This window comes from Chanodichthys erythropterus, chromosome 14, assembly GCF_024489055.1.
Source record: "Chanodichthys erythropterus isolate Z2021 chromosome 14, ASM2448905v1, whole genome shotgun sequence".
In the NCBI taxonomy this organism is placed as follows: Eukaryota; Metazoa; Chordata; class Actinopteri; order Cypriniformes; family Xenocyprididae; genus Chanodichthys; species Chanodichthys erythropterus.
The window spans coordinates 9,089,418-9,115,006 of NC_090234.1; the positions used below are offsets into that span (position 1 = coordinate 9,089,418).

Genomic DNA, 25,589 nt, shown 5'->3' on the forward strand with positions numbered 1-25,589 from the left:
ACTTTTACAAATGATAAATTACACCACATTACACCTGAACAAACCAAATTTAAAGGTGCCATCAAACTGAAAATTGAATTTACCTCGGCATAGTTGAATAACAACAGTACATGGAAATGACATACAGTGAGTCTCAAACTCCACTGTTTCCTCCATCTTATATAAATCTCATTTGTTTAAAAGACCTCCGAAGAACAGGCGAATCTCAACATAAGTTAAGTCAAGTCAAGTCACCTTCATTTATATAGCGCTTTTTACAATGCAGATTGTGTCAAAGCAGCTTTACATTGATAATTGGTATATACTTTTTCCTTTTAAAGAATAGTGTCAATGCAGGCAGATCAAAAGCACTGTTGAATAAATGTCAAGGATACTGTTGAATATTAAATGTCAAGTCAAATTAAGTTAAATTAGGGCTGCACGATTAATCATATTTTATCACGATAACGATATCTGCTTCTCTCGATTGATTTTAAATAATCGTCACGATATTGACCCGCTCTATGAAAATGAACATAATTTGGAAATATTGGAAGTAATATTAGGAATTTCGCTTTTTTATCTTTTGAAGTTCCTAAAGGTTTTACCAGTTTTCATAATGTTGATCAGCTAGAAATGATTTTTCTTTGCTTTACGAATTTGCCGGGCAATTTGAATCTGGTTTGTCTTATTGCAAACGAATTGTGTTGCTTTAAAATCTAATGTGAATACATATTACAAAGCGCTCACCAAAACCATGTTTTGTATTGATTTACCATCTAACGAAGTTATCATAGTTGGTTAAATTTAAGTCTTGTGTGCCACCTAGGCCTTTTGGGTGAAGTGTAGGTTTGTAAAGAACTTGCAAAATAGCCATAGTTACATTACTCTTTTGATAGAATAAACATGATTAATAATCGTGATTATAATTTTGAGGAAACTGTGGCACTGGCTGACGTGTTGATGATGCATAAACACAACTTCATTCTTCATAAATCTCTCCAACAGTGTAGCATTAGCCGTTAGCCACGAAGCACCATCAAACTCATTCAGAATCAAATGTAAACATCCAAATAAATACTATACTTACGTGATTAGACATGCTGCATGACAAACACTTTGTAAAGATCCATTTTGAGGGTTATATTAGCTGCGTGAACTTTGTTTATGCAGTGATAGAGTCGAGAGCTCGGGAGGGGGCGGAGAGCACGCGATTTAAAGCATGAATCGGCGCATTTCTAATTATGCCTCAAAATAGGCAGTTAAAAAAAAAATTATTAAAAAAAATCTATGGGGTATTTTGAGCTGCAACTTCACAGACACATTCAGGGGACACCTTAGACTTATATTACATCTTGTAAAAAAACGTTCGATGGCACCTCGATGTTTTGTTAAAATATTTATTTTATAGCTATATCATTGTCAGGTTTATGTTCTGTTCTCATGGACTTTTTCACATTGCCGCATCTGAATCGCATACTTCACTACTATATAGTAGGTGAAAAACTGTGTGTAACAAAAGAAGTATGTCCAAATTCACAGTACTAATAAAATATTTGGCAAAATGTTCCCGGATGACCTACTACTGCTGCTGAGATTCTGAATTGTGCATTCGATGGACACTTTACTATTGATCCTCTCCTTCGTGTCTCTGGACCACGCCGTGACAATTATATAGCTTTTTTTCTTTCTAAGAAACAGTACTTTCTGCCAAACTACTACAGTACTACTACTACTACTAATAATAATAATGAGGTTTTTTGTCAGGGCAGTTGCATCACAAATTTTTGACTTTACCCCAAAATATCTTCCCCAAAAATATAACTTCCCTAAACATATTAATTTTTAATGAATCAAATAAATTGAATTAAGCAAATAAATGTTAATCATAGTATGTATTCAAATCATATGTATGAATTGCATTTTTTAAATGTATAAATTAAATGTCATGCCATTGCCTTGCATAACAAATGCAAGAAAAATTTCAATTTCAACTCTTTTTACTCATGCTAATAAATGCCTCTTATGTGTAATAAATATATCTGTACGGTGGCTGAGAGAGCTCAACACGCTGCAAATGAAGAAAAACGCATGCAAATAGAAAGAACAATAGACAAACCGCTGCAAAGTCCACGACAAATAGACAAACACGCTACAAAAAGCACATACCGGGCCCAGCGATCTCAAACCCTTCTGCGATGATCTGAATGGTGATGATGATGATGATTAGGCTACTCTTAGAATTAAATTAATAATTTAATTTGACCCGCAATCATTTAGAGCACAACACGCATAACCGATGCGCTGTAATAAGATTATTACATTACATATGATTATCCTCATTAAAAAAAAAAAAAAAACTTGTAACACCTATATCTCTTAGATATAAATTAATAAGAAATAAATTAAGAAATAAGAAATAAATTAAGGTTAAATAGTGTTATCAGAACATGTTGAAGTAGAGCTCTCATCTCTGAGTTTTTAGTTTCACTTTCTGCAGTGAGTAATTGACTGGGATTTGAGACATAAAATCAAGTAAATTATTAAAAAATACATATTATCTATTATTAATAATTTATTAATAATATTTTTAACGCAAAATAATACCCTCCAAATCGTTTGTCCTGGCGCCGGGACTGTGTTATAGGGAACACATTGACGTAGGCTACCTGTCTGGGACCGCTGGTTGGGATTGTTCAAAGTTTACTCGTGGTGTGCACCTGAAAGGTGAGTTTTTTTGTTTAAACTTGTTTGTTAACATTCTGATCACATGTGCATTATGAGCAAAAAAAGCAAAGAAGTATGTTGGACCTGCCTTAGCTCAAATCCCTGACTAGGTGTTTTTCTAACAGTCCTCATAAGGAATCACAGCTCTGTATCTGAGGACCACATAAAAGAGCCCATCTCAAATGACTAATGTAGTTCGCCTACCTTGTCTGACCATATTATCACACACAGCACTCCTGTGGCCTTGTTATACTTATGTGGGAAAGATTCAGTGAGTCAAAGGCGTTGACTCGGTGCTTATACCTGCTTGTCTGCTTTACATTTCATTTCATTATCCTCAACCCACATGAGTCCTTCTGGAGCAGAGCAGCAGTAGATCACCTACTGAACAAATTGAGCAGCATCCCACATACTGAATTCATTGCCTCTGAACCAAGGAGGAACGGCCTGATCTCCCCCGCTCTTCCTGTGCCTGCGAACATCAGGCACATCTGCACCAGCACATCTGCTGCTTCTCAAGCTCTCTAGGTAGAGCAGAGCCAGCATCATTCATCCTGGGAACAGCCATGTTTGACTGCCTTGGAATTCTAAAGAGAGGTTGAATTAAAAACGCACTATAAATTACATGCCTAACTATATCTATAAGGGTATGAAATGTTTTATCGACAGAGGGCTGTAACATGGCCTTCTTAGACTATCCATAATGTTCTGAGAACAGAAGCCTGCAAACTGGTGGAGCTGCTAACCATATGTGCAATCCTAAAACTACACAAATCTTCAGTGTGTGTTACCTTAGGAAGCTGTCGCTTTGCCAAAAAGCGTTGTCACTTTTCCCAAACTTTCTTCTTCATTGTCAGATTTACTGTGGGAATTTTTTTTTCGTATTACGTTCCAAGAATGTCACTTTTAAATACTATAGTCTATTTCAAACAATGTCTTCTTTGTTAAAATAGGCCTCCGTTCCAACAAATAAGCCAATGAGTGGAAGACTGCAATGCTAATGGAAAGAGGAGAAAAAAGCAGTTTTTTTTTTTTTTTTAATTGCACACTGAAAACTACAGGAGTCTTAGACATACCGCTGACGGATGGCAAAAATTACATCCTCTAATTAAATCCTTTCTTTGTGGCTGTCAATGGGTACAGCGTGTGCCAAAAATCTTGGTGATTTGCAGGTTATTTTAGTTTGTTTGGAATGGAACAGTGGTAAGACAGAAAACTTACAGAGCAGTTAAATCCCACAAATTAGATAGTGCCTCCGAATGTTGACTGTTAATAATAATCTGATGCCCAGAAAAAGATTTATTTCAAAAAGAGAGAAAGTAAGAAAGAAATTACATCTACACAGTGCGTGCAGAATTATTAGGCATGTTGATTTTCTGATCATATTTTTTTCCAGGCACATCTTACCAATTCCAAACCACCTTAATCTTAATAACTACTATTGATTTTGTATTTAATCATTTATAAGTGGAATATAATTGTCCATGAGGGCTGGAAATGAAAAACATCTTATATTCAGGTGTGCAGAATTATTAGGTACGTTTTTTGTTACAGATAAAATGAGCCAAAAAAGACATTTAACTCAGACTAAAAAGTCAAAAATTATTAAATGCCCATGAGAAGGACGCAATACTAATGAAATACTAGAAATTGCAAAGTTAAAGCATAATCATTGGACAGTGAAATGTTCAATGTTTCAGCAGGGTCAGGAAATCTTAAGTCTCCAGTGCCACCATTTTACAGAACTGCAACTTAAATGGAGCCTCCAGAAGTGCAAGGTGTCAGGATCTCAGAGACTTAGGTTAGGTAAAGAATCCTAAAAAATGACCCCCACTTAATAAGAATCACAAGCTGAAGTGTTATTGTTTTTTTATAGGCTTTGTAGACAGACAGATTGAGGCTGTACTCACACTAGGCACGGTTGCCTTGAACCGAGCCCGAGCGCGATTGTCCCCCCTCCCCACTGCATGCAATCCATGCTCGAGCCCAACAGAACTGCGCTCTGGCCCACCTCTTCCAAGCGGTCCAGGACCGGCTAAACGAACCGCGGTTCAGAGCACCTATTGTGAGTACACCCCGAGAGTGACCCTTGAAGGACCAGCACCACGTCCTCTTGTACCACTGTTTGAAGAATTTATCTTTCAGAATCTGGCAGTAAGTTTTGGGAATTAATGTTTAGTCCATCTCCTACCCTGTAGTCCTTTTTGCATAGATGGACTAAAAATGAATTGGTAAGATGTGCCTGGAAAACAAATATGATCAGAAAATCAACATGCTAATAATTCTACATGCACTGTAGTATGTCATTGATTTAGGTCAATGGGGAAATCTTTACAAAATCTGTTTGGGAAATTGATAATTAAATCTTTGTATTTATGTTGGTTTATATACTACTGTGAAAAAAAAAAAAAAAAAAAAAAAAAAAAAGATTTTGAAAGAAGTCTTTTATGCTCAACAAGGCTGCATTTATTTAATCACAAATACAGTAAAAAGCATAATGAATTTTCAGCATCATTACTCCAGTCTTTAATGTCTTCACATGATCCTTCAGAAATCATTCTAATATGCTGATTTGCTGCTCAAAAACATTTATTAGTATGTTAAAACAGTTGTGCTGCTTAATTATTATTATTATTATTATTTTTTTTTTTTGACGAAACGTTACACTTTTTTTTTTTCAGGATTCTTTCATAAATAGAAAGTTGAAAAGAACAGCATTTATTGGAAATAGACTTTTTTGGTACAATGTTAACATCTTTACTGTCACTTTTGAGCAATTTAATGCATCCCTTACTGAATAAAAGTATTAATTTATATAAACAGAATCTTTTTGACCCAAAATCCTTTAAAACAAGTGATTTTAGACTAATTGACTAATGAAGTGAAAAGTATTAATAATAAAAAAAAATATATATATAAAAAAATGTAATGACTTATGAGGAAAAAAATAGAAAATAAAATAACATCATATGCTTTCATTGTAAAGTCTGATCTTTTTGTAATTCTTTTCAATATAAATACATTAATTTGTGCACGCTCTTCATCAACACCTTAACAGTGTGAATATCAGCACAATATCCTATGTTTTGGGGCAATGCATGTGAATCCTCTCACCAGGTGTTAAGGAAAATGCTGGCAGGCAGTCTGATCTGGGTCACAGATTCTGCTAGGCTCAGATAAGACTGAAACACACTATTATGTCTAGGCCTCAGGGAGCCCCACATGGCTGCTCTTTAGATGGTGCTCTGCACTCAGAGGGCTGGACACATGCACTATACAGTGGGTGGCTAATAGATTTATTAAGGTCATCTCTGTGGTGCACGGACCGTAAATGAACACCTGCTGATGCACCACCCACCTTGGACAAACAGTTATTAGGGTCAATGATAAATAAAGGTGCATGAGATAATGAATAAGAAAAACCCTTATAAAATCCATATAAGTTCTTAGAAGTATAACATTTCAAGTAAGCCTACTCAATTATTAATAATGGTACTTATTATTATCATTGTTGAAATGTCTGGAAAACATGATACTTTTTTTCATGATAGTTTGATGAATAGAAGTTAAAAAGCAGCATTTATTTAAAATTGAAATATTTTATAAAATTATAAAAGTCCTTACTATCACTTTGGATCAATTTAATGTGACCTTGCTGAATAAAAGTATTAATTTCGTTCTTTAAAAAATACCTTTATAACTTTTGAATGGCCATGGTTAAGTTGAAATTATTAAGCCAGCAAAATTGTTAAGCTGCAGTTTTTTTTAACATTGATAATAATAAGTTTATTAGAATGATTTCTGAAGGATCATGTGACACTGAAGACTGGATTAAGGATGCTGAAAATTCAGCTTTGCATCACAGGAATAAATTACATTTTTAAATATATTCAAATGTAAAAGTTATTATAAATTGTAATAATATTTTGCACTATAAGTGTTTTAATGTATATTTTTAAAAATATGGTTTTCTTGTGTATTACAATCTGCAGACAGTGACAGCTACTTTTTCTTTAGGCAATATATTAAAAAATCTATTAAAATTAATTTAAATTAAATTAATAAAAAAATCTTAATCATAAAAGTGATCAAGAAGGATTTTTTTTTTTTTTTTTTTTTTTTTTTTTTTACAGCCCTTTTCAAATATTTTTGAATGTCTGTAATTTTTGTACGTCTTTTCAGAAAGTGGGAGTGTGTGTGTCTGTGTGGTTCAGGTAAACCCTACGTTATGGGGACAAAGTGTCCCCACAAAGATGCCATTATCCAAAATCCTTGTTGTTGTGGGGACATTTTTTGCTCCCCACGAGGAAAACAGCTCGTAAATCATACTAAGTGATGTAAAAATGCAGAAAGTTTTCTGTGATGGGTAGGGTTAGGGGTAAGAGATAGAATATACAGTTTGTACAGTATAAAAATCATTATGTCTATCTCCATAAAACATGGAATCCCAACATGTGTGTGAGTGTGCACAAAACAAGCACCAAACGAGACACTTTCTTCTTAGCATTCATTCTTTAGAAAATATTTTGAGAATGTTTATTATAAAAATATAAATGTTTCCACTACAAATCATTTTACATTAGTAGACAAGGCCATCTACACACTCACACACATACACACACATCAATCTAAAGAAGGGGAACAGGACGCAAAACAGTATTGCTCTTCAAAACATCTTCTTCAACAAAGTAAAATATAAAAACACTGATAAGGTTGAAACATAACCATGTCATAACTTACTGAATTCTATGGGGAAAAAAAACAAAAAACATCTGCACTGTGTATGGTGGTTTGTTGTTAAGAAATAAATAATAAGTCATTATAATTGTTTTTATGTAAAAACAAATACAATACAAAATAACATAAAATATAATACAATGGAATTCTGTAAAGGTTGTACAGATATTTTGTTCATTCTTTTATACATACATACAGACATTTGTACAGGGATGGCCAGGTAAATGATAGTACCTCTAGAGTAACCATTGCTATCATCACAGGTCCGGTTCACATACTGTATGTACATGCTAACAGCAGGGGTAAAGCAACATTTACAGGCAGAATGAAAGGGACGTAGAGGAAAAGTGGACTGTTCCTTCATAAGGTAGTGCAGTAAATGGTCAGACCGGCATGTGCACCATTGATTTTACGATGCGGATGTCTTAAGAAAATAATTCAGATGATTTGCGATTGTTGAGCCACTTAGAAGTGCATTAGGCCTAATGCCAATATTCAGTCTCAAATTAATAAACGACCAGGAACCTTGTATTTTAAAGATGAGGGCTATGAATCCTGAGTGCTCATGATCAGATAGCCGCTGTCCTTTCAGAATACCCCTTTACATTAACCTTCTGGAAGATTTCATAGTCCTGGGGCCTCATTTATAAAATGTGCATATACGCACAAATTTGGAAAAGTGCTTAGCGTCACGTCAGGTTCTAAACAGACGTACGCACTTTTCCTTGTGACAGAGAGTCAGAGTATTGCAGGTATTTGGAAATCTAAGCAATTTTTGCTGCTCATCATTCTCATGTGAAGGATTTGGATGTTGACTGGTGTTCTTTTATGTGTTAATGCAATACAATCTCACAGCAATTTGTATGTATTTTACAAGGTGGCTAATTCATACAAATTCAGAGGACTTCGCTTCTTGTCTGAATTTGTCTAGACCTCACCTTTGTCTAGACCCCAGTGACCCCAGATAGGTTTAGGGGCAGGTTAGGGGTGGTCCTTCATGGTGATGCTTTTTGAAGCGAGGTCCTACTAATTCATACGAATTAGCCACCTCGTAAAATATGTACAATTTGCTGTGAGATCGGGTTGATTATTTGAAATTAATTAGGTAGTGTTTACAAGGCGGAGATCTGAAACCATTCAGCTGCACAGAATTTCATGATCATTTGCGATTTATAGACTTCACATCTGGAAGAGAGGCATACACATTTTTTTTGTGTGAGTACGTTCGTTCTCTGAATCACACATACGCACATTTGAGAAATGATCATACGATCAAATGTAGGACAGATTCTACGCAATATTTTATAAACGAGGTCCCTGATCTCAAAGTGAACTTCACTACAGGAAACTACAGAGAATGGGTATGTTCGGAATAGCACACTACCATACTACTATTACTATTTTTAAAGTATACAGTGTATGTACTGTGCACAGAATGCATATGTTCTGTATGCATGGAATATCCAAATGATATACTACTGTACACAGAGTACACTGCACACAATACTATATCCCACAATGCAACACGCTCGTTTTAAACTTCCGTTTCCGGTGTGACGCATTGCTGGGAATAGCTGTGATATTTGCACTATTCGTTTCCCTAAACCAGTTCAGCACAAAGCAGCAGATTTCACTGGTCATGTCAACAGCATGGGTCATGTCTTGACATGTGAAATCAGCTCTGGGGTGGGGTTTGCATTTAAAGGGGGTGTTCACCCAAAAAACGGAAATCCTGTCACCATTTACTCACCCTCATGTCGTTCCAAACCTGTATGACTTTCTTTCATCTGCAGAACACAAAAGAAAATATTTTGAAAATTTTTAGTAACTAAACTGTTTTGGCGCTCAATGAAAAAAAAAAAAAAAAAAAAAAGTAAAAAAATTCTCAGTATATCTTATAGTTCCACAGAAGATTCGTACAGACATACAGGTTTGGAACAACATGAGGTTGAGTAAATGATGACAGAATATTCATTTTGGGTGAACTATTTAAGTGGTTTAGGGGGAAAAATTCATGTGACATTTAATTGTCTTTCTTGACTCATTATTTGATTGGCTGCCAAATGTGAAAAAAATGAGGGCTGGGACTTTGTTTAATGAATTTGGAACTGATTGGATTGTAAAAAAAAAAAAGTATAGTGATATCAAGTCAACATGATTTCAATATGAATTTTACACATAATTGGATTAAAAATGCGAAAGGAACCATATTACAGGATGCCGTTGAATTAAACAAGCAGCATGATGAGGTCATGTCACAACACTATAATTTGAAATCTTGTTGCAAAATCCTTTGTTTCACCCACTAAACAGGCAGTATGTAGTAAGCTAGTATTTTATTTCGAACACAGCCCATGTCCCTTATCATATCTGAGATGGTATTCTGTCTGGTTTTCTTATGTGATGCAACCATAAAAATGATTCAGTACATTATGATTTACTGACTGTTACTGATTCTAGTAAACTTTTTTTTTTCTTTGTAGTGTATTGTTTTTATTTGATAATGAATTTATATATCATCTGAACACAGTGGTACAAACAAACATATGTCATGAGCTACATTAACAAATAAACCTTTTAAATGGCAAGTTTACCAAACGCCTCCTCTACTCCATCCCTGATTCTCGAGAATGGCTCTCTGCACGTGCAGATTAATGGTTTATTATCAAATATATAGCCAAATGTGTCAGATCTTAACAAGCATTACCAGATTGCTCTAACAGTAACCAGCTGTAGTTCTCCTGCTTTTCTCCAGAAGAATTAAAGGGGGCTTTTCCACAAGTGGCCCAAAACCACCAAAACTATTGCCTCTCTGAAGTGCTACCTTCCAAAAGGAAGACGAATGCTTTTGCAAAGTTTTTCCTGAAGGCTTTTTAATGCTCCCCTGTCACATGTGAAGAGCTTTTCATTAAATCCATTCAGATCGGACCGGCTTCCATCCTCTAGGAGGCTTTGTCTATAAGAGCCATGTAAGCATGAGCGTAGACTCCTAAACATGAGGCCCACGCTCATCCGCCTCTCCCGTGTCTCGCCGATAAGGCAACCTGTCAGTCGCTGAGAGACGCGCTCCTTGTCTTTGCACCTCGTGCCCGGGAAGACGTGATCATTCTCCAGGAAGGTTGTTCTGCTTCGCACATGTATTCAAGAATTCTAGTTCCACTTCCTCTTTTCATTTAATGTCTATTTCTGGTCTGTTAAAGCCAAAGCAGCATCAATCTCATATAAGTATCTTTCTTTTCCATCACTCGTTTTTAATTTTACACAGGAACTGGACCATTCTTTGAGTGTGTTTCAAGTGTTGTTAGGCTGCTCACGATCTTCTTCTGAGGTCCAACAATCGTCACACCGACTTTCTTGAAGTCCCTGTGTGTCAAAGTGGAGAGAGAGACAGTGAGTATGGGTAAAATAAAGCTCTCACTGTTTGACATATGGTGACATTAATGACAAGCCCGCAGCGCCGCTCTGCCTCAGACTGCATGTGTCAGTCATGTAGGACAAAGTATTCCAGGCGGACACCATGCTGCCATACGCATACAATAAGTCGAGGAGCTGCTCTCTGGACTCATGACAGACTTTTTGTTATAACTTAAAAAAAGGGCTGATTTACAGCTTCCAGTGATGAGAAATTGGAGAAGCTGCTTCATTTTCTGAGTTGGTTATTTCTACTGTAATTTGAAAGGAACAGCACTGTCAGGGTTACCCCGGAGGGAAAAAGAACAACATTTTTCATTTAATGAGATCCATGCAACAGCTGACAGAAGCTTGCATTATTTACAATTGTGGATAGACTCTCCAGACTTACCATATGGATGAGTTCATCCTGCGCCCACATATCCTACCTGGTCTCATAGGAAAACGTGACTCTACATGCGTTTTTGCACAACGTAAAATACGTCGCTGTAGGTAAAATCACTGTAGTTCAGGGGTGTCCAGACTCGGTCCTGGAGGGCCACTGTCCTGCAGAGTTTCGCTCCAACCAGCTCCAAAACATCTGCCATTATTTTTTTTAGTATGCCTAGTTAGACTTTGATTAGCTGGTTCAGGTGTGTTTAATTGGGGTTGGAGCTAAACTCTGCAGGACAGCGGCCGAGTTTGGACACCACTGCTGTAGCTGAAATGACTAGAAGTGCCACTAAGAGAGCTGTTTACTCTCACTGAGACATTTTTATTTTGTTCCACAAATTATGGCTTCAGTTTGTAATATAGTGTATATTTCAAACCTACTGAAGCCATACAAAAACAATAACTGTTTAAAATAACTGTAATAATGTATTTGATGAATAGTGTTCAGATTTTCAGGATTCTTTGATAAAGTTCAAAAGAACATTATTGATTAATTGAAACAGAATTTTTGTAACATTAAACATGTTTTTTAATGTTACTTCACTCTAAAAAATGCTGGGTTAAAAACAACCCAAGTTGGGTTGAAAATGGACAAACCCAGCGATTGGGTTGTTTTAACCCAGCATTTGGGTTAAATGTTTGCCCAACCTGCTGGGTAGTTTTACTTAACTCAACTATTGTTTAAAAATTACAGTATTGCTTACTTAAAATGAGCAATGTGTTTGCAGTGTTTCCATTTAATATACCCTTGCTAAAAATAAGTTTTATTTGTCTAAAAAATCGTACTGACCCCACAATAATATTGTTATAGTATATGGTTGTTGCGTGTTTTGCTTTAAATATGTCACCAAGCTGGCTGACATCTGTTGTGCTAAATTTCAAACAAAAAAAGAATTACATTGTAGCTTTAAAAAATACTTGTGTAAAAATAACTATATTATTTGGGCCATCCCAATGAAAATATTGGCAAAGAAGGCACAATTTGAAAGATTTTAAATTTTGCACTAACTATCCATAAACATATTACTGAATTAAATGCACCTGAAGATGCAATGGTCTGTTCTCAGGTTGAACTTTGGTTCTATAATTACATTTAATTACATTTAATTTAAACATCTATTCCTGTAGGTGGTACTGACTGATTTAAAGTCACTAGAACATTATTTGGTGATGTTTTTTGTTAACCTTATGAAAGCCTCATCTGTATAACAATACAATTCCACTCAATGGACATTTCACCTGGAAACTGCAGCTATTTGTACTGCGTATTTCAGGTTTTGTCAAGTCACGTTTTTCCCATTAGATCAGATTGCACATTGCAAATATATGACAAACCAATCACTTTCATGAGCTCAAGTACAGGAGTTTTTGCAAAAAATACATACATACATACATACATACATACATACATACATAAATAAATAAATAAATTCTTAGTATTGTCAGATCAGGGGATGCAAAAGCTGTGCAGTGAATATCATTATAGCATATTAGTGCAAGCAAGTTTATGTTACAACCTAGGTTAGGCTATAAACACCTCAGGCATGAGTTCTGTTAGAAACACTTCTACAAAGTGCAGCGTCGATATAGTCCCGAAATGGACATGAGTGCAAGCAAAAGCTTGAGGGAGCAGCCAGCAATAGATAAGCTATGATCGAAACCCACCATCCAGTCTATAAGCTTTAAAGTGTTGTAATTCCCATGGACGGCTCCCACTCAGGGCAAGTGGCTGCTGGTCTGACTTCAGTCAGACAGATTCTATGGGCAAAATAAAGCTTTAGATCGACTGACACAGGCTGTTTATCGTCAATGCACTGCTAATGCACTGACATCAGCCAAACAAATGCTCACAGTGTCAATCAAGACAGGCCTGCAACATTTCTGTGTGACAAAACTTTAACTAATCTGTCATCTGTAGTGCAAATTAAGATACACAGTGATCAGACTGAAACAGCTGAAATCAAGGATTTACTGTTATACCATTTTACAGCTGTAAAACATCTTTACTGCTGAAGGAATCAAGTAATTTTCATTTTAAAGCATTCCTTATAAAAAGAAGTATACTTTAAGTTAAGTAACCTTAAGTCAATTTTGAGTATAATTTCCAAGTTTGCTTTATGTTGTAAATACACTAGAATCAATGCACTACTATATTTGTAAGTGTACTTTTTCAATACTTTCTGGGACTAAATTGGTCCACTTTTTAGTTTATAAATTTATACATTTAAGTGCATATTAAACATAGTAGTAGACTACAAGTTTTTTTTTTTTTTTTTTTTTATTATTGCAACTTAAATGTTGAACTATAAGTGAATCCATACAATGTTTACTAGCTATACACTTCTAGCACACTTTTTTAATTTATGAAAGTACACTTGGAAGTACACTCTTAGTAAACTACCAGTTTAATAGTTTTTATACTGAAAGTATACTTGTAAGTATTCTTTAAGTAAACTTAACATCATACATATAGTTTACACACACCTTAGAAGAACTGTCAGTTAAATTATCTGTTTCTGTGTGGGTTAATAACAAAAAAGATGAATATCAGTTCCACCCCTTTACTATTTACTCTAAGCTATACTACACAAAGCTGATTTGTAACTATAAACTTGATCATGTAAGTTTATCATATATGTAAAATATGGTGGAGTACAACCTAAAATATGTATTTAATAGACCACTCTAAGGCGTAAACTTTGGAAGCTTGTTTCCACTACTGAATAAAAAATAGAATAAAAAAGGTCATTTTTATCTCAGACTTTTTCCCCCCTCAGAATTACAAGACATAAACTTGCAATTGCGAGTTATAAAGTTGCAAATGTGTGTTATAAAGTTGGAATTGTGAGATACAAACTTGCAAAACTTGCTTTTCTGACTTTATAGCATGCAATTGCGAGTTATAAACTTGCAATTCTGAGAAAAAAAAGGCAGTCTATCTTTTCCTCAGAATTGGACTCTGTAATATCCCACAGTTCTAAGAAAAATGTCATAATCGTGAGACATAAACTAGCAATTGCGAGGAAAAAAGTCAGAATTGTGAGATAAAAAGTCGCAATTATCTTTTAAATTGTTTTATTCCATCGCGGAAACAAGCTTCCATAGTAAACAGAACTAGCATTAACTCATTTATATTTTATAACACTAGCCAAGCATATTTAGAATATTAAATTATAATTCTCTTAAGTATCTCAATCAAAAAATTAAGTACAAGTATTGGCCAAACTTTTTCATGTATTTGTCAGTATAAGTTTACTTTAGTATAAGTTTACTTTAGTATAAGTTTACTTTAGTATAGTATAGTTTTTTTGTATCTCTGATAAGTTCATCAAAAGCAAACGAAAAGTATACTCTCTCTCTCTCTCTCTCTCTCTCTCTCTCTCTCTCTCTCTCTCTCTCTCTCTCTCTCTTTTTTAAGAATACTAATAGCACACTTGTATTTAATGTAAATGATCCCTCGGTGGAACTTTGTTTTAAATAACAATTTACACCTTATTCACTATATATATGAAAAAGTGTCACTATTAACTACCATTTTTCAAACAAAAACACAAGAAGGTATAACCATTGAATGCTGCTTGCCACATAAATTCATAGTTGTCTACAGTCTAATGTGACTCGTGCTAAATAAGGTAAAACTTTCAATGGTAGATTAAAAGCATAACATTCTGTTCAATTTAACATAAAATTGTAATAAGAGGCCAAACATCTGGTAAACTAACTACAGCTTCATCAACAACAAAAACCAGAGGCACACAACCAAGATAAAGTGATAAGTGAATAAATCATCAATAATGATCTATCTCTTGCGATTCTTTGTGTTTCTGGCAGATCCATTACACTGCAGTAGTTTTCATGGCTTATTTAAGTTTGAACAATTTTATGAAGCAATTTATTTTGGGTGCAAAGTTGATCTTTATGATCACAAATTTGTCTAGAACTCTCAAGTTGGTGCACTCTTTAAACATTCTGCTGAAAAGACCAATATAAATCCCCATGCTGATGTAGAGCTGGTCTATGTTGACTTTTGCTCATTTTGTGGTTTTTGTACTTGTAAGTGCTGACTTGTAGCTGATTAGTACTGATGGGTGGTAGTTAATGTTGGTGTGATTTTACTTTATCATTATGGTTTTTATGACCTAGGTGTACATTTTACCAGTTGTTACCTACAGTTTATACAAACATTATCGTCATCGACCAGGGGTTGATATCTCAAACATAATAATAGCGCGTTGAATAATACGATCGCATTATGATTAATTAAATAAATAGAACCGAATGTCAGGGCTTTACTGAGTCATATGTAAACCTAGTATTTATATTTAAACCTGTAAATTCAGCTGAAATTCACGCACATGATTATTATGTGTTAAAATTGTAATCTTAGATCAAATGGAACATTATGTATTATTACAACTGTATACATTATTTAAATAAGCATGTATATATTGTCTAATGCCCAGGTGGCATAAGCAAAAGCAGGCAGTGTAGTTGACATGGAGATAATATTTTGCAAAAGAAAAGAAACCTGTTCTTGATGCTAAATATTATCCCCGAACCTGCAGCTCCTGTCAAAAAACAACCAGACCATTATTTCCGGCGTGAAGATCGAGTCTGTCCCAAAAATACCTCTCAATGCGCCCTCGTGGACTCGCGCCAAGGGCCCTATAGGTCTGCACTACATGACGTCACCAAAGTGTGGACTCTGAGGAAGTCCACAAGTCCGGAGTGTGCCATTTGGGACAGGGCCTATGTTGTTTAATGATGGTTTGATGCTGACATTGTTCATGCTGCCTAATACCAGAGACTATAGAATAACACAAGACGTGTCACTTGTATTGTTTTTAATGGGAGAAAGTGCAACGCGCAACATGGCGGAATAAGCCCTGCCAATCGCCGACTGGTAAATTCATCGCATCACTGCAGCGGCCGTTAGAAGCACCAGTTCCTATAGAAACAGTCAGACGCGTGCCTCCGAAATGAGGCACAAGAGACGTGCATTTAGGTCTGTGCATGCGCATTAGCTTGATCCAGCCTATAAAAATACAGTTTTTTGACATGATTCGAGCGTTTGAAAAAAAAAAATTGAGACAGTTGTTGTCAGATTTCATTGGTGATTACAAATTTGAAATGTAATCGAAAGTTTGGCAAACAACTTTGGAGAATTTGATGTTTCCCCATTCAAAGAGATAGGAGTTGCACTTGCATGCCCGAGTGGCATTTCAAAGATTTCAAATAACTTGTAATACTTAACTTGGGATACACTTTATTTCGATAGTCCACTTTAGGCATTCTACTAAATAAGTAACTTTGCAACTACATAGCCTATCAACTAACTCTCATTAATTTGAAACCACATGTCAAAACTCTCATTAGTAGACTGTAGAGCTAGGGTTATGGTTGGGGTTTGTTTAATAAATTGACATGTACTTGCAAAGTTACTTACTGTATAGTCAGCAGAATGTCAGTTAGGGAACCATCAAAATAAAAAGTGTTAGCAGATATTAAGCAGACAGTCTTCTAAACAGTGTTAGCTAATTTGGTGCAGCTTTGAGCCTGGTTAGTAATGGTTTATTCTGTTGTAGTTTTGTCTGTGGTACTGGTTGTTGTAGCAAACTTAGTGAAGCTGATTGATCTTGCATAGTCTCACTGGTGAAGCGGGTTGGTGGTTTTGCTGGTCAAGCTAGTGAGGCAGCAGAAGGTTAGTGCAGTTTTCAGAATCCAAAACATTCCGTAAAGACCTGGTTTCACAGACAGGGCTTAAATTAAGCCACTATTAGGCCTTAGTTTAATTAGGACATTTAAGTAGCTTTTATAAACGTGCCTTTTTTAAACATTACTGATCTGCATCTTGAGACAAAACAGAGGCACTGACAAATTTTAAGACACAGTACTGTGCAAAAGTCTTAGGCACGTCAGTATTTTCACCCCCCAAAAAAGGTTTTAAGCCAGTTATTTATATCTTTTGCTGTAGTGTGTCAATAGGAAATATCGGTTCACATTTCCAAACATTCATTTTGCCATTAATTGTAATAATCCAGTGAGATTTCTGAATACACAATAAGATTGATAACAGCCGGTGCTCCACACAGTGATCTGATCTCACCATCATCGAATCCGTCTGTGATTACATGAAGAAACAGATTAAACTGAGACAAACTAGATCCAGAAGAACTGTGGCCGTGACTCCAAGAGATTTTAAGAAACCTGCCTCCAAAGCTACCTGAAAAATGATGCCCAAGTGTACCTGGACAAAAGCTGTTTTAAATGCAAAGGGTGGTTACACAAAATATTGTTTTGATTTAGTTAATATAAGTTAATTGATAAATAAAATCTATTTATAACAGTATTTTTTTAAAACATCCGGTGTGGAGCACCGGCTGTTGTCAGACTCCTTGTGTATTCAAAAATCTCACTGGATTATTACAATTAATGGCAAAATGAATGTTTGGAAATGTGAAAGGATATTTCCTATTGACACATTACAGCAAAAGATATAAATAACTGGCTTAAAACCTTTTTTGGGGGGTGAAAATACTGACGTGCCTAAGACTTTTGCACAGTACTGTATGTCAGTGCAAGTTGCTTTCAGTTAAAACAGCTCAAACATGCATTTTAGTCTGGGACTAGGCTTAAGCCTTAAACCTAGTCTGTAAAATGATATTAATGGTGATCCTGGTCTTTTCAGCAGTTCAGACATATAAATTAATGCATTTGATTTTAAAATTCACAAAAATTATAAACACACGATTCTGTGGTCAGCCTAAGAGTGGTGGTGTCCACTCACTACAGAAGGCCAAACAAACTGGAGAGACAAACTGCATATTAAATAACCCAATCTAGGTCATGGATGAGGGCTGCTATTTGCATGTGATTATTTACGCTGACATCTGAACAAAATATAAAGACAAGCAAACTTAATTACAGGCTGCTCAGTGTTTAGATGTTTAGTCCTGAGGGTACCATGCAGCACAGTACTGCCACTGTTCCGAGACCGGGCCTTTGATCATTTTGAAGTTATGAATGTCAAATTATTTACATTGTCAAATGCCTCGTCATTTGAATCAAAAAGTGGTCTCAGGAGATGCTAACCAGGCTATCAACATCTACAAAGTATTTCCCATAAAAGCAGATCTACATCGTGGAGCAGAATAGGGTCTTTATTATTAGACTTTTGTTTGACTAAGCTGAAAGCATCCAATACTGGGGATTATGGGAGGGAAGCACTTTTACTTTTGGCAAGAGGTGTTTTTTTTTTCTTTCTTTCTTTTTTTTTTGCATTTATTGGATTATAATGGGGGGAAAAAACATTACAAAAGCACTGTCATTGGAGATTAATAACACATGTAATGGCATCTTTAATGGATTAAACAAAGCTGGGCTTCATTTACTGGAAACTGATCTGTAAATAAATTTGTCACTGTCTTCTGCATCGGTTTTAGGCTGTTTTATGGTAATAACCCTAAATGATATCTCTTGTCTGTTGCCTTGGACTCAAAAATACAGAATGCTACATAAAAAACTCTTCAGTAATAGAAGAATGACCACAAAAGGGCACCCATTACATTATTTAGCCTCTCAACTAAATAAAGTGCTTTTACTCACATCAAAATGGTCAAAAAAGTCCCATTTTGTGTTTCAAAGAGAATCATATGAGTTGGAATAACAAGAACATGAGCAAATGACAGCATTTTCATATTTGAGTGTACTGTTCCTTCAAAACTGGTGACACTGTGTACACAATATAAACAAAAGTATGTTTGTACTTATGATTGTTTACACATATACAGACACTACCAGTCAAGAGTTTCTGGTTTGTAAGATTTTCAAAGTTTTAGTCTCTTATGCTCAGTAATAATACAGTAAAAGCAGTAATATTGCGAAATATTATTCCAATTAAAAATGTTCTACTAAAATATATTTTAAAATATAGTCCATTCATGTGATGGAAAAGCTGAACTTTCAGCTGACATTCCTTCAGTGTCACATGATCCTTTAGAAATTATTCTAAAATTCTGACTTGTTGTTTAAGAAGCATTTCTTCTTATTATTAATGTTTAAAGGTTTTTGCCACTTAATATCTTTGTGGAAACCATGATATACGTAAGTTTGTGGTAAGTTTCAACATTGATAATAATAAGAATTTTTTTTAAAAAATTGAGTACCAATAATAACTGATAATAATTAAGCACCAAATCAGCATATTAGAATGATTTCTGAAGGATCATGTGACACTGAAGACTGGAGCTTTACCGTCACAATTACATTTTATATTTAAATTTTGAAAATAAATGTAGCCTTCATAATCATAACCATAAAATAACCAAAAAAAAAAAATTAGTCCAAACTTTTGACTGGTGTAGTGCAGATTTTACTTTTATAATACAAAAACCTGAAAGGCTCTTACTCTGCTGATGTTTTGGCCAGTGTATCACAGGAGCTATAGCTAACACCACTGAACGCATCTTTACAGGGCAACGTCCTTGCACTCTCAAGCCAATCGCCCATTGTGTGAAAGGAAGTGATATCAGTGCTGGTCCTGTCCAGAAGCAGATTTACCGGTCTGGGGAGAGATGAAAAACACATAGAGGAAGCATTTTCAGTTGTATTGTGAACATTAAAGATAAACTGTTTAATTTCTGCACCAGTAGCAGTACTAAATGGTACTGAAAAGTACTTGGTTGAGAAGCCCAAAAGAAATTACAAACTTCACCCTAATGAAGACCAAGTAACATTCATTTGCAGTGCTGATGCACAACATCTTTTTATGAGAACACACCCTATGACTGTTCCTCTAACTTGCTGACTCTGAAAAAAATACAACACTGAAGTTGTGGTCGTCTGCAATTCCCATCACGTTTGACAAATGTCATTTATGGAGAAAACAAGCTTATAAAAGTGCAAGCAGAGGGTACAACAACAACAACACAAAGGCCTTCAAATCCGATATGCAAGCTCTGCCTTCAGGGTCTCCATAAGGAAATACCTGCAGAGAAGTGGGACTGATTCTCTCCATCTGTGTTATGGCAAGCATTCCCCTGGAATAAACCAATACATTTAGGAATGTTTATTCGAATACACAGACATCTCTGTTTCTGATGACTTCCCATTGTTCACATTCCAATGCTTGTTTCCATTGTTTATTTGGAAAAAAGGCTAATTCATTAACCAAAACCTTTATAAACCTATACATGAAAATATGTATTATTGCAGTATAATTAGATTCTCAAACAAACATTACTTTTCACCTTACTAGCATATACAGTATGCACATTTTTATATGTAATCCGACAAATACTGAATGCACATTTTATAATGTAAACAGACCATTATGAAAACAATTCTAGATCACATTGTAAAAGTGAGGAAAAAATATTTGTATAAATCATTTCAAATATGTTAATTAAAAACAAACAAACAACTGAATTAAATTCAGTGGATAAAAATGTTCTTGTCTTTGTTAATTCAGGTGAGACTCTAAAAATGTATGTCATGTCAAAGCATCTGAAACCCACAATTCAGGGCCAAGAGCATCTGATCAGAACCAGGGGAACAGACAGAAAGGAGATCACAATCCCTGTAGGGACTAATGTTTATAGTCATGTAAATAAACAAATTGGAATACCAGGAAGTCCACTCAGATCCACATGTTCCCAGTGTTCCATTACTGTGTGATGAAAATAAAAGAATAATGTACGCTGAGTTGACTGGAAAAGAATGCTGAATGGATCCAAGTTACTTGGCAAAGGGGATCAGTAAGTGCTGACACAGCTCATTGAATAGAGCTGTCTGCATGTACTGCACTGATGTGCTGAGGATCTTTAGAAATCATTTCCTAATGTCAGGAAAGAGTGCCTGAAGTTTATTTTTAAGAATATCTCTGATGATTTTAGTCTGACCTTCACAGTTTGAGAAGTGCATTTATGTGCTGATTGTTTTATGAACCTGTCTCAGTGTGATTCAACTTTGTAAAAAGGCTGTTATTTAAGGATGTGACAGCGAAGATTGCATTGGACTCAACATCGAACATGCAGCTTGTATTTATGTGCACAACAGTGCTATATCTAGTTTTACATGAAAACAGGGTGTTTACAAGACTAAATAGTCTTAGGCCCCATTTACATTGAAGGTCTGAATTGTTAAATATATCAGTTTTTTTTGATGACCAGCTTTTATACAGTATATATATATATATATATATATATATATATATATATATATATATATATATATATATATATATATATATATATATATATATATATGGTCAGATGAAACAAAAAAAAAAAAAAAGAGCTTTTTAGCAGCAAACCCACCAGATGGGTTTGGTGCACACATGGATAAAAAAGTACCCCATGCCCACGGTTAAATATACTGCTTGATCTTTAAAGCTGTGGGCCTATTTTCTGTTGGAGGTCCTGGACATCTTGTTCAGATACATGGTATCATGGATTCTATCAAATACCAACAGATAAAAATCAAAACTTGACTGCTTCTGCTAGAAATCTTATAATGGGCCGTGACTGGATTTTCCATCAGGGCAATGTTCTAAAACAAACAAAAATGTGTCACTGAGCACAAAATGAAGCTTCTGCCATGACCGTCCCAGTCCCCTGACCTGAACCCTAAAGAAAATGTTTGGAGTGAACTGAAGAGAAGAAGCACTAACATGGAGCTGGAAATCTGAAGGATCTGGAGAGATTCTGTATGAAGGAATGGTCTCTGATATCTTGTCAGGTGTTCTTCAAACTCATCAGGCATTATAGGTGAAGACTCAGAGCAAAAATCTTGGCAAAAGGAGGTTGCAAAAATAATTGAATAAAAGGGTGCCAATAATTGTGGCCAACGTGTTTTGGAGAAAAACATTTATTTCATAATGTGATTCCCCCCCCCCACTTTTTCAATTCTTTTCCTTCAATGAAAGGTTATATTTTTGCTAATTTTATGAATTAAAGATCAAAAGGATAAACAATGCAAATTTATTTTACAGTCATCTTTGATTATATTTATCAAGGTACCAACAATGGCCATGACTGTGTGTGTGTGTGTGTGTGTGTGTGTGTGTGTGTGTGTATATATATATATATATATATATATATACATACACACACACAAACACACATACAGTGCTCAGCGTAAATGAGTAATATAGGTAACTCTTTACAATAAGGTTCATTAGTTAACCATTAGTTATAATGTATTAACTAACATGAACTAACCATGAGCTGTAATTACTAATCTTCGCTAACATTAGTTAGGTCAGCAAAACTTTGGTCTCTTAAAGCAGAAAAAAAGAGGAAGCCTAAATTGCAGCCTGGGCATTGAAAAGAGTCATGTGATTCCAGTTGGTGTCCACCAAGTTGACGTAATTTGCCACCATCGCTCTTTCAATGAAGTACGACTCTCATTGATGGAAATATCCTATCTGTCTGCTCTGGTGCAGATGCAAATGCATATGTGGAAATAAATCTGATACATATCAGATTTATTTCCACATATGAATGAGGCCTGAAACCGACCTGAGAAAAAGCGGAATCCATGTGATTTTTTTCCTGCTTACACGTTCATGGATCATATCCAATCTGTGCCACATGGGAGAAAAAAAACAACAACAAAAAACAGATTTAGGTCACTTGAACCATGTAATGTAAATACGGCCTTTAAGGTACAGCAGCTGCCAAAAAAGGTTACATTTTATTTTAACATTCTACTAGCTCTAAGTAACATTGCAACTATCTGTCAACTAACTCTCATTAGAGTATTATTTAGGTTGGTTAGGTCAGACTTATGGTTAGTAGAATAAGTTGACATGTATTAACAAGTAGTACAGAACCCTCAGAGCTTGACTGGAAATGAGCAAAGCCAATTATGTACATAATGTGTGGGGGGAAAAAAATGTTTTATTATTGAACTACTGCAGATATGCATTGTGTTTCACATTTATAGCAAATTTATGCTTGTGTTGTGTCACCCACACAAATTGCAGAATATTGTAATTTATGCTTTGTGTTGTGTCACCCACACAAATTGCTGATTACTGTATCAGTGGGCCTATAGTTTTCTTTCATTAAAAAGGAACAGACACATTCGCTAACATGTTAACTGTGGGAACATATTAATACAATTGATATATTAATGCATTGACAGGACTACCTAAATTAAATGTGCATGTAGGCCTACTGCATTAATATGATAAATAATTCATACATCTTAATCATAATGGCCAACATGGTGGAAGAAAGTAGGTATTTGATAATATGATCTTGTGAAAACATTGACTTAGAAGCACCATACTGATAACAAACAGAGAGTCCTCTGTTGTTTGTTGTGATGTGTAGCTAAATTCTTACCAAAACTTACAAGGTGAAAAAGAAACAAGCAGATGACGAGGAGAAAAATCCTTGTTGTTGGTTATAGAAGTAATAGCATAAACTCTGCTGTATACACACTGCGTTTGACCGCATCAGCTGCTGGCGTCAGAGATCTGAGCCGTCATTCGACAGGAGCACAACAGGCCAGAGGGTGAGGAAGGAGAGGGGTAAACACTCGGGCTCTCTGCTGGTTCCCTCTCTTTTCTTTTGCTTTCCTCTCTCCCCTCTGGTGTAGTGACCTCTAAATAACCGAGGCTGCTTAGTATCATGTTTTTAAAGTTCTCTTGGGATAGGAAAGGAGGGAGGATGTTCCTCACGGAGAAACATCTGGGTAGCTTCGTCACGGACAAAAATGCATCTCTTGCTGTGAAGAGGCTCTGAGATTGTGCACCTACTCTTGTCCTAAGAGTGCCGACATTTTACTTCCGAGCATCTGCACGCCATCTTTCCGGCTTTACGTCTAGGGCCCATCTATGAGAATAGCAGGAGTGCTGCCCCATTAGCATGCAGGGCATGTAGATAAATGAGGTGCAAGGGCTTGGACGCAGCTGTGGCTGCAGGCCGGCGGCAGCGGAACCTCAGAGTGTGTTTTGCTCAGAGAGCCATAAATCACCTGGGCTCAATGCCGGTCCCAGATCAGCCATGTTAAAAGCCAATCAGGAAAATTACATGCAAACTCCCTGGGACCCATTTTCACTTTCTTAAGAAACCATTAGTCACTGTTACATACTTCATAATAATAAAGCTCCTGGTTATAGCACTTACGTCCACACCCGTGCCGGACGAACCCTCTGGTCAGTTGAGTCTTATTGCAATAAAGAGAGGAAAATAGGGTAGGATAGAGATCTAAAAACAAGAGACTTCAAGCTTTTTTAGGCTGAAGACTCTTTAGTGAACTGAGAGATGGATATATAAAACTTTAAGTTTGGCCTATAAAACCATGAAATTCACTAATTCAATATACTATTATGATATTATATACTATACTTTTTATTAATATTTTTCAATATTTTTTTAGATGACTACTAATTTAAAAAAGCCACCTCCAGAGTCTTGGATTATCGTTAAAAAAAAATTCATGGCCCCACGAATATTTTGTTGTATGAATATCTGATACCAAAACAAAAACCAAAACTACTGATAAATATATATAAAAAAAAAAATCCATGCATTCTTTTTTAATCAACACTTGAATGTGGGTAAGTTTCATAAAAAAAAGCAACATTTTGAACAAAGCACACAAATCTAGAATGTCATGTGCAAGATTTCACTGGAATCAGGGGCTCTTCCCAAACCCGTTACACAGAAGGAGTTGTCTGTATATTTTTGACCATGTTGTGTGTAATACTTTGAAAAACATTAGTACTGCATTCTGGGTACTGGAGAAACAGGATGTCAGCAAATGTTTATCACAAACACTGTCTGTCTGAGGACTGTTTCTGCAAACTGGCTCCAAAAATAAACTGATTTTGTCTAGTAAAATAATCTGTAGAAAATACTGAGGTCTTATGTACAACTCGTAGGAGTAGGAGTGTGTGATTATTCTAGACCTGAGGGGGAAGACACAAATTAGAGAGAAACATTTCCTCTCATTATAGGGATCATGAGAAGATGATCCGAATGTGACATAAAGCAGAAGAAAGACCAGAGGGCAATTTGGGATCAGAACAAGCATCTAGAACTCGGTCCAAAGGCAGTCCTCCTGAGTATGACAACAGCGACGTACCTGGACGCAGTGCTGGCCGTGATTTTGAGACTGCTGGGGTTGCGGATGAGTTTGTCCAAGATGCTGACGATCTGCTCAAACTTTGGCCGGTTGTTTCGGTCCTTCTGCCAGCAGTCCAGCATCAGCTGGTAAAGGGTGGCAGGGCATTCCATGGGTGGGGGAAGACGATAGCCCTCATCCACAGCTTTTATCACCTGAGGCACATA

The 25,589-nt window shown here is 35.7% G+C and overlaps 1 protein-coding gene across 2 annotated transcripts in view; it reads right to left on the minus strand.

Annotated features, from left to right (window-relative positions):
• Positions 1-7,269: 7,269 nt before the first annotated feature.
• epha3 (eph receptor A3) overlaps positions 7,270-25,589 on the minus strand; it is a 135,046-nt gene continuing 116,726 nt past the window's right edge. The window contains exons 15-18 of one of the 2 annotated variants that reach the window (XM_067410715.1): positions 25,384-25,577; positions 19,694-19,849; positions 12,952-13,044; positions 10,672-10,806 (exon numbers count right to left, since the gene is read on the minus strand). In XM_067410715.1, the coding sequence (XP_067266816.1) occupies positions 12,969-13,044; positions 19,694-19,849; positions 25,384-25,577 (426 nt within the window). In that variant the 3' untranslated portion in view covers positions 10,672-10,806; positions 12,952-12,968. Of the gene's footprint in view, positions 10,807-12,951; positions 13,045-19,693; positions 19,850-25,383; positions 25,578-25,589 lie in introns of both variants that reach the window. The other variant, XM_067410714.1, reaches the window with a different exon arrangement.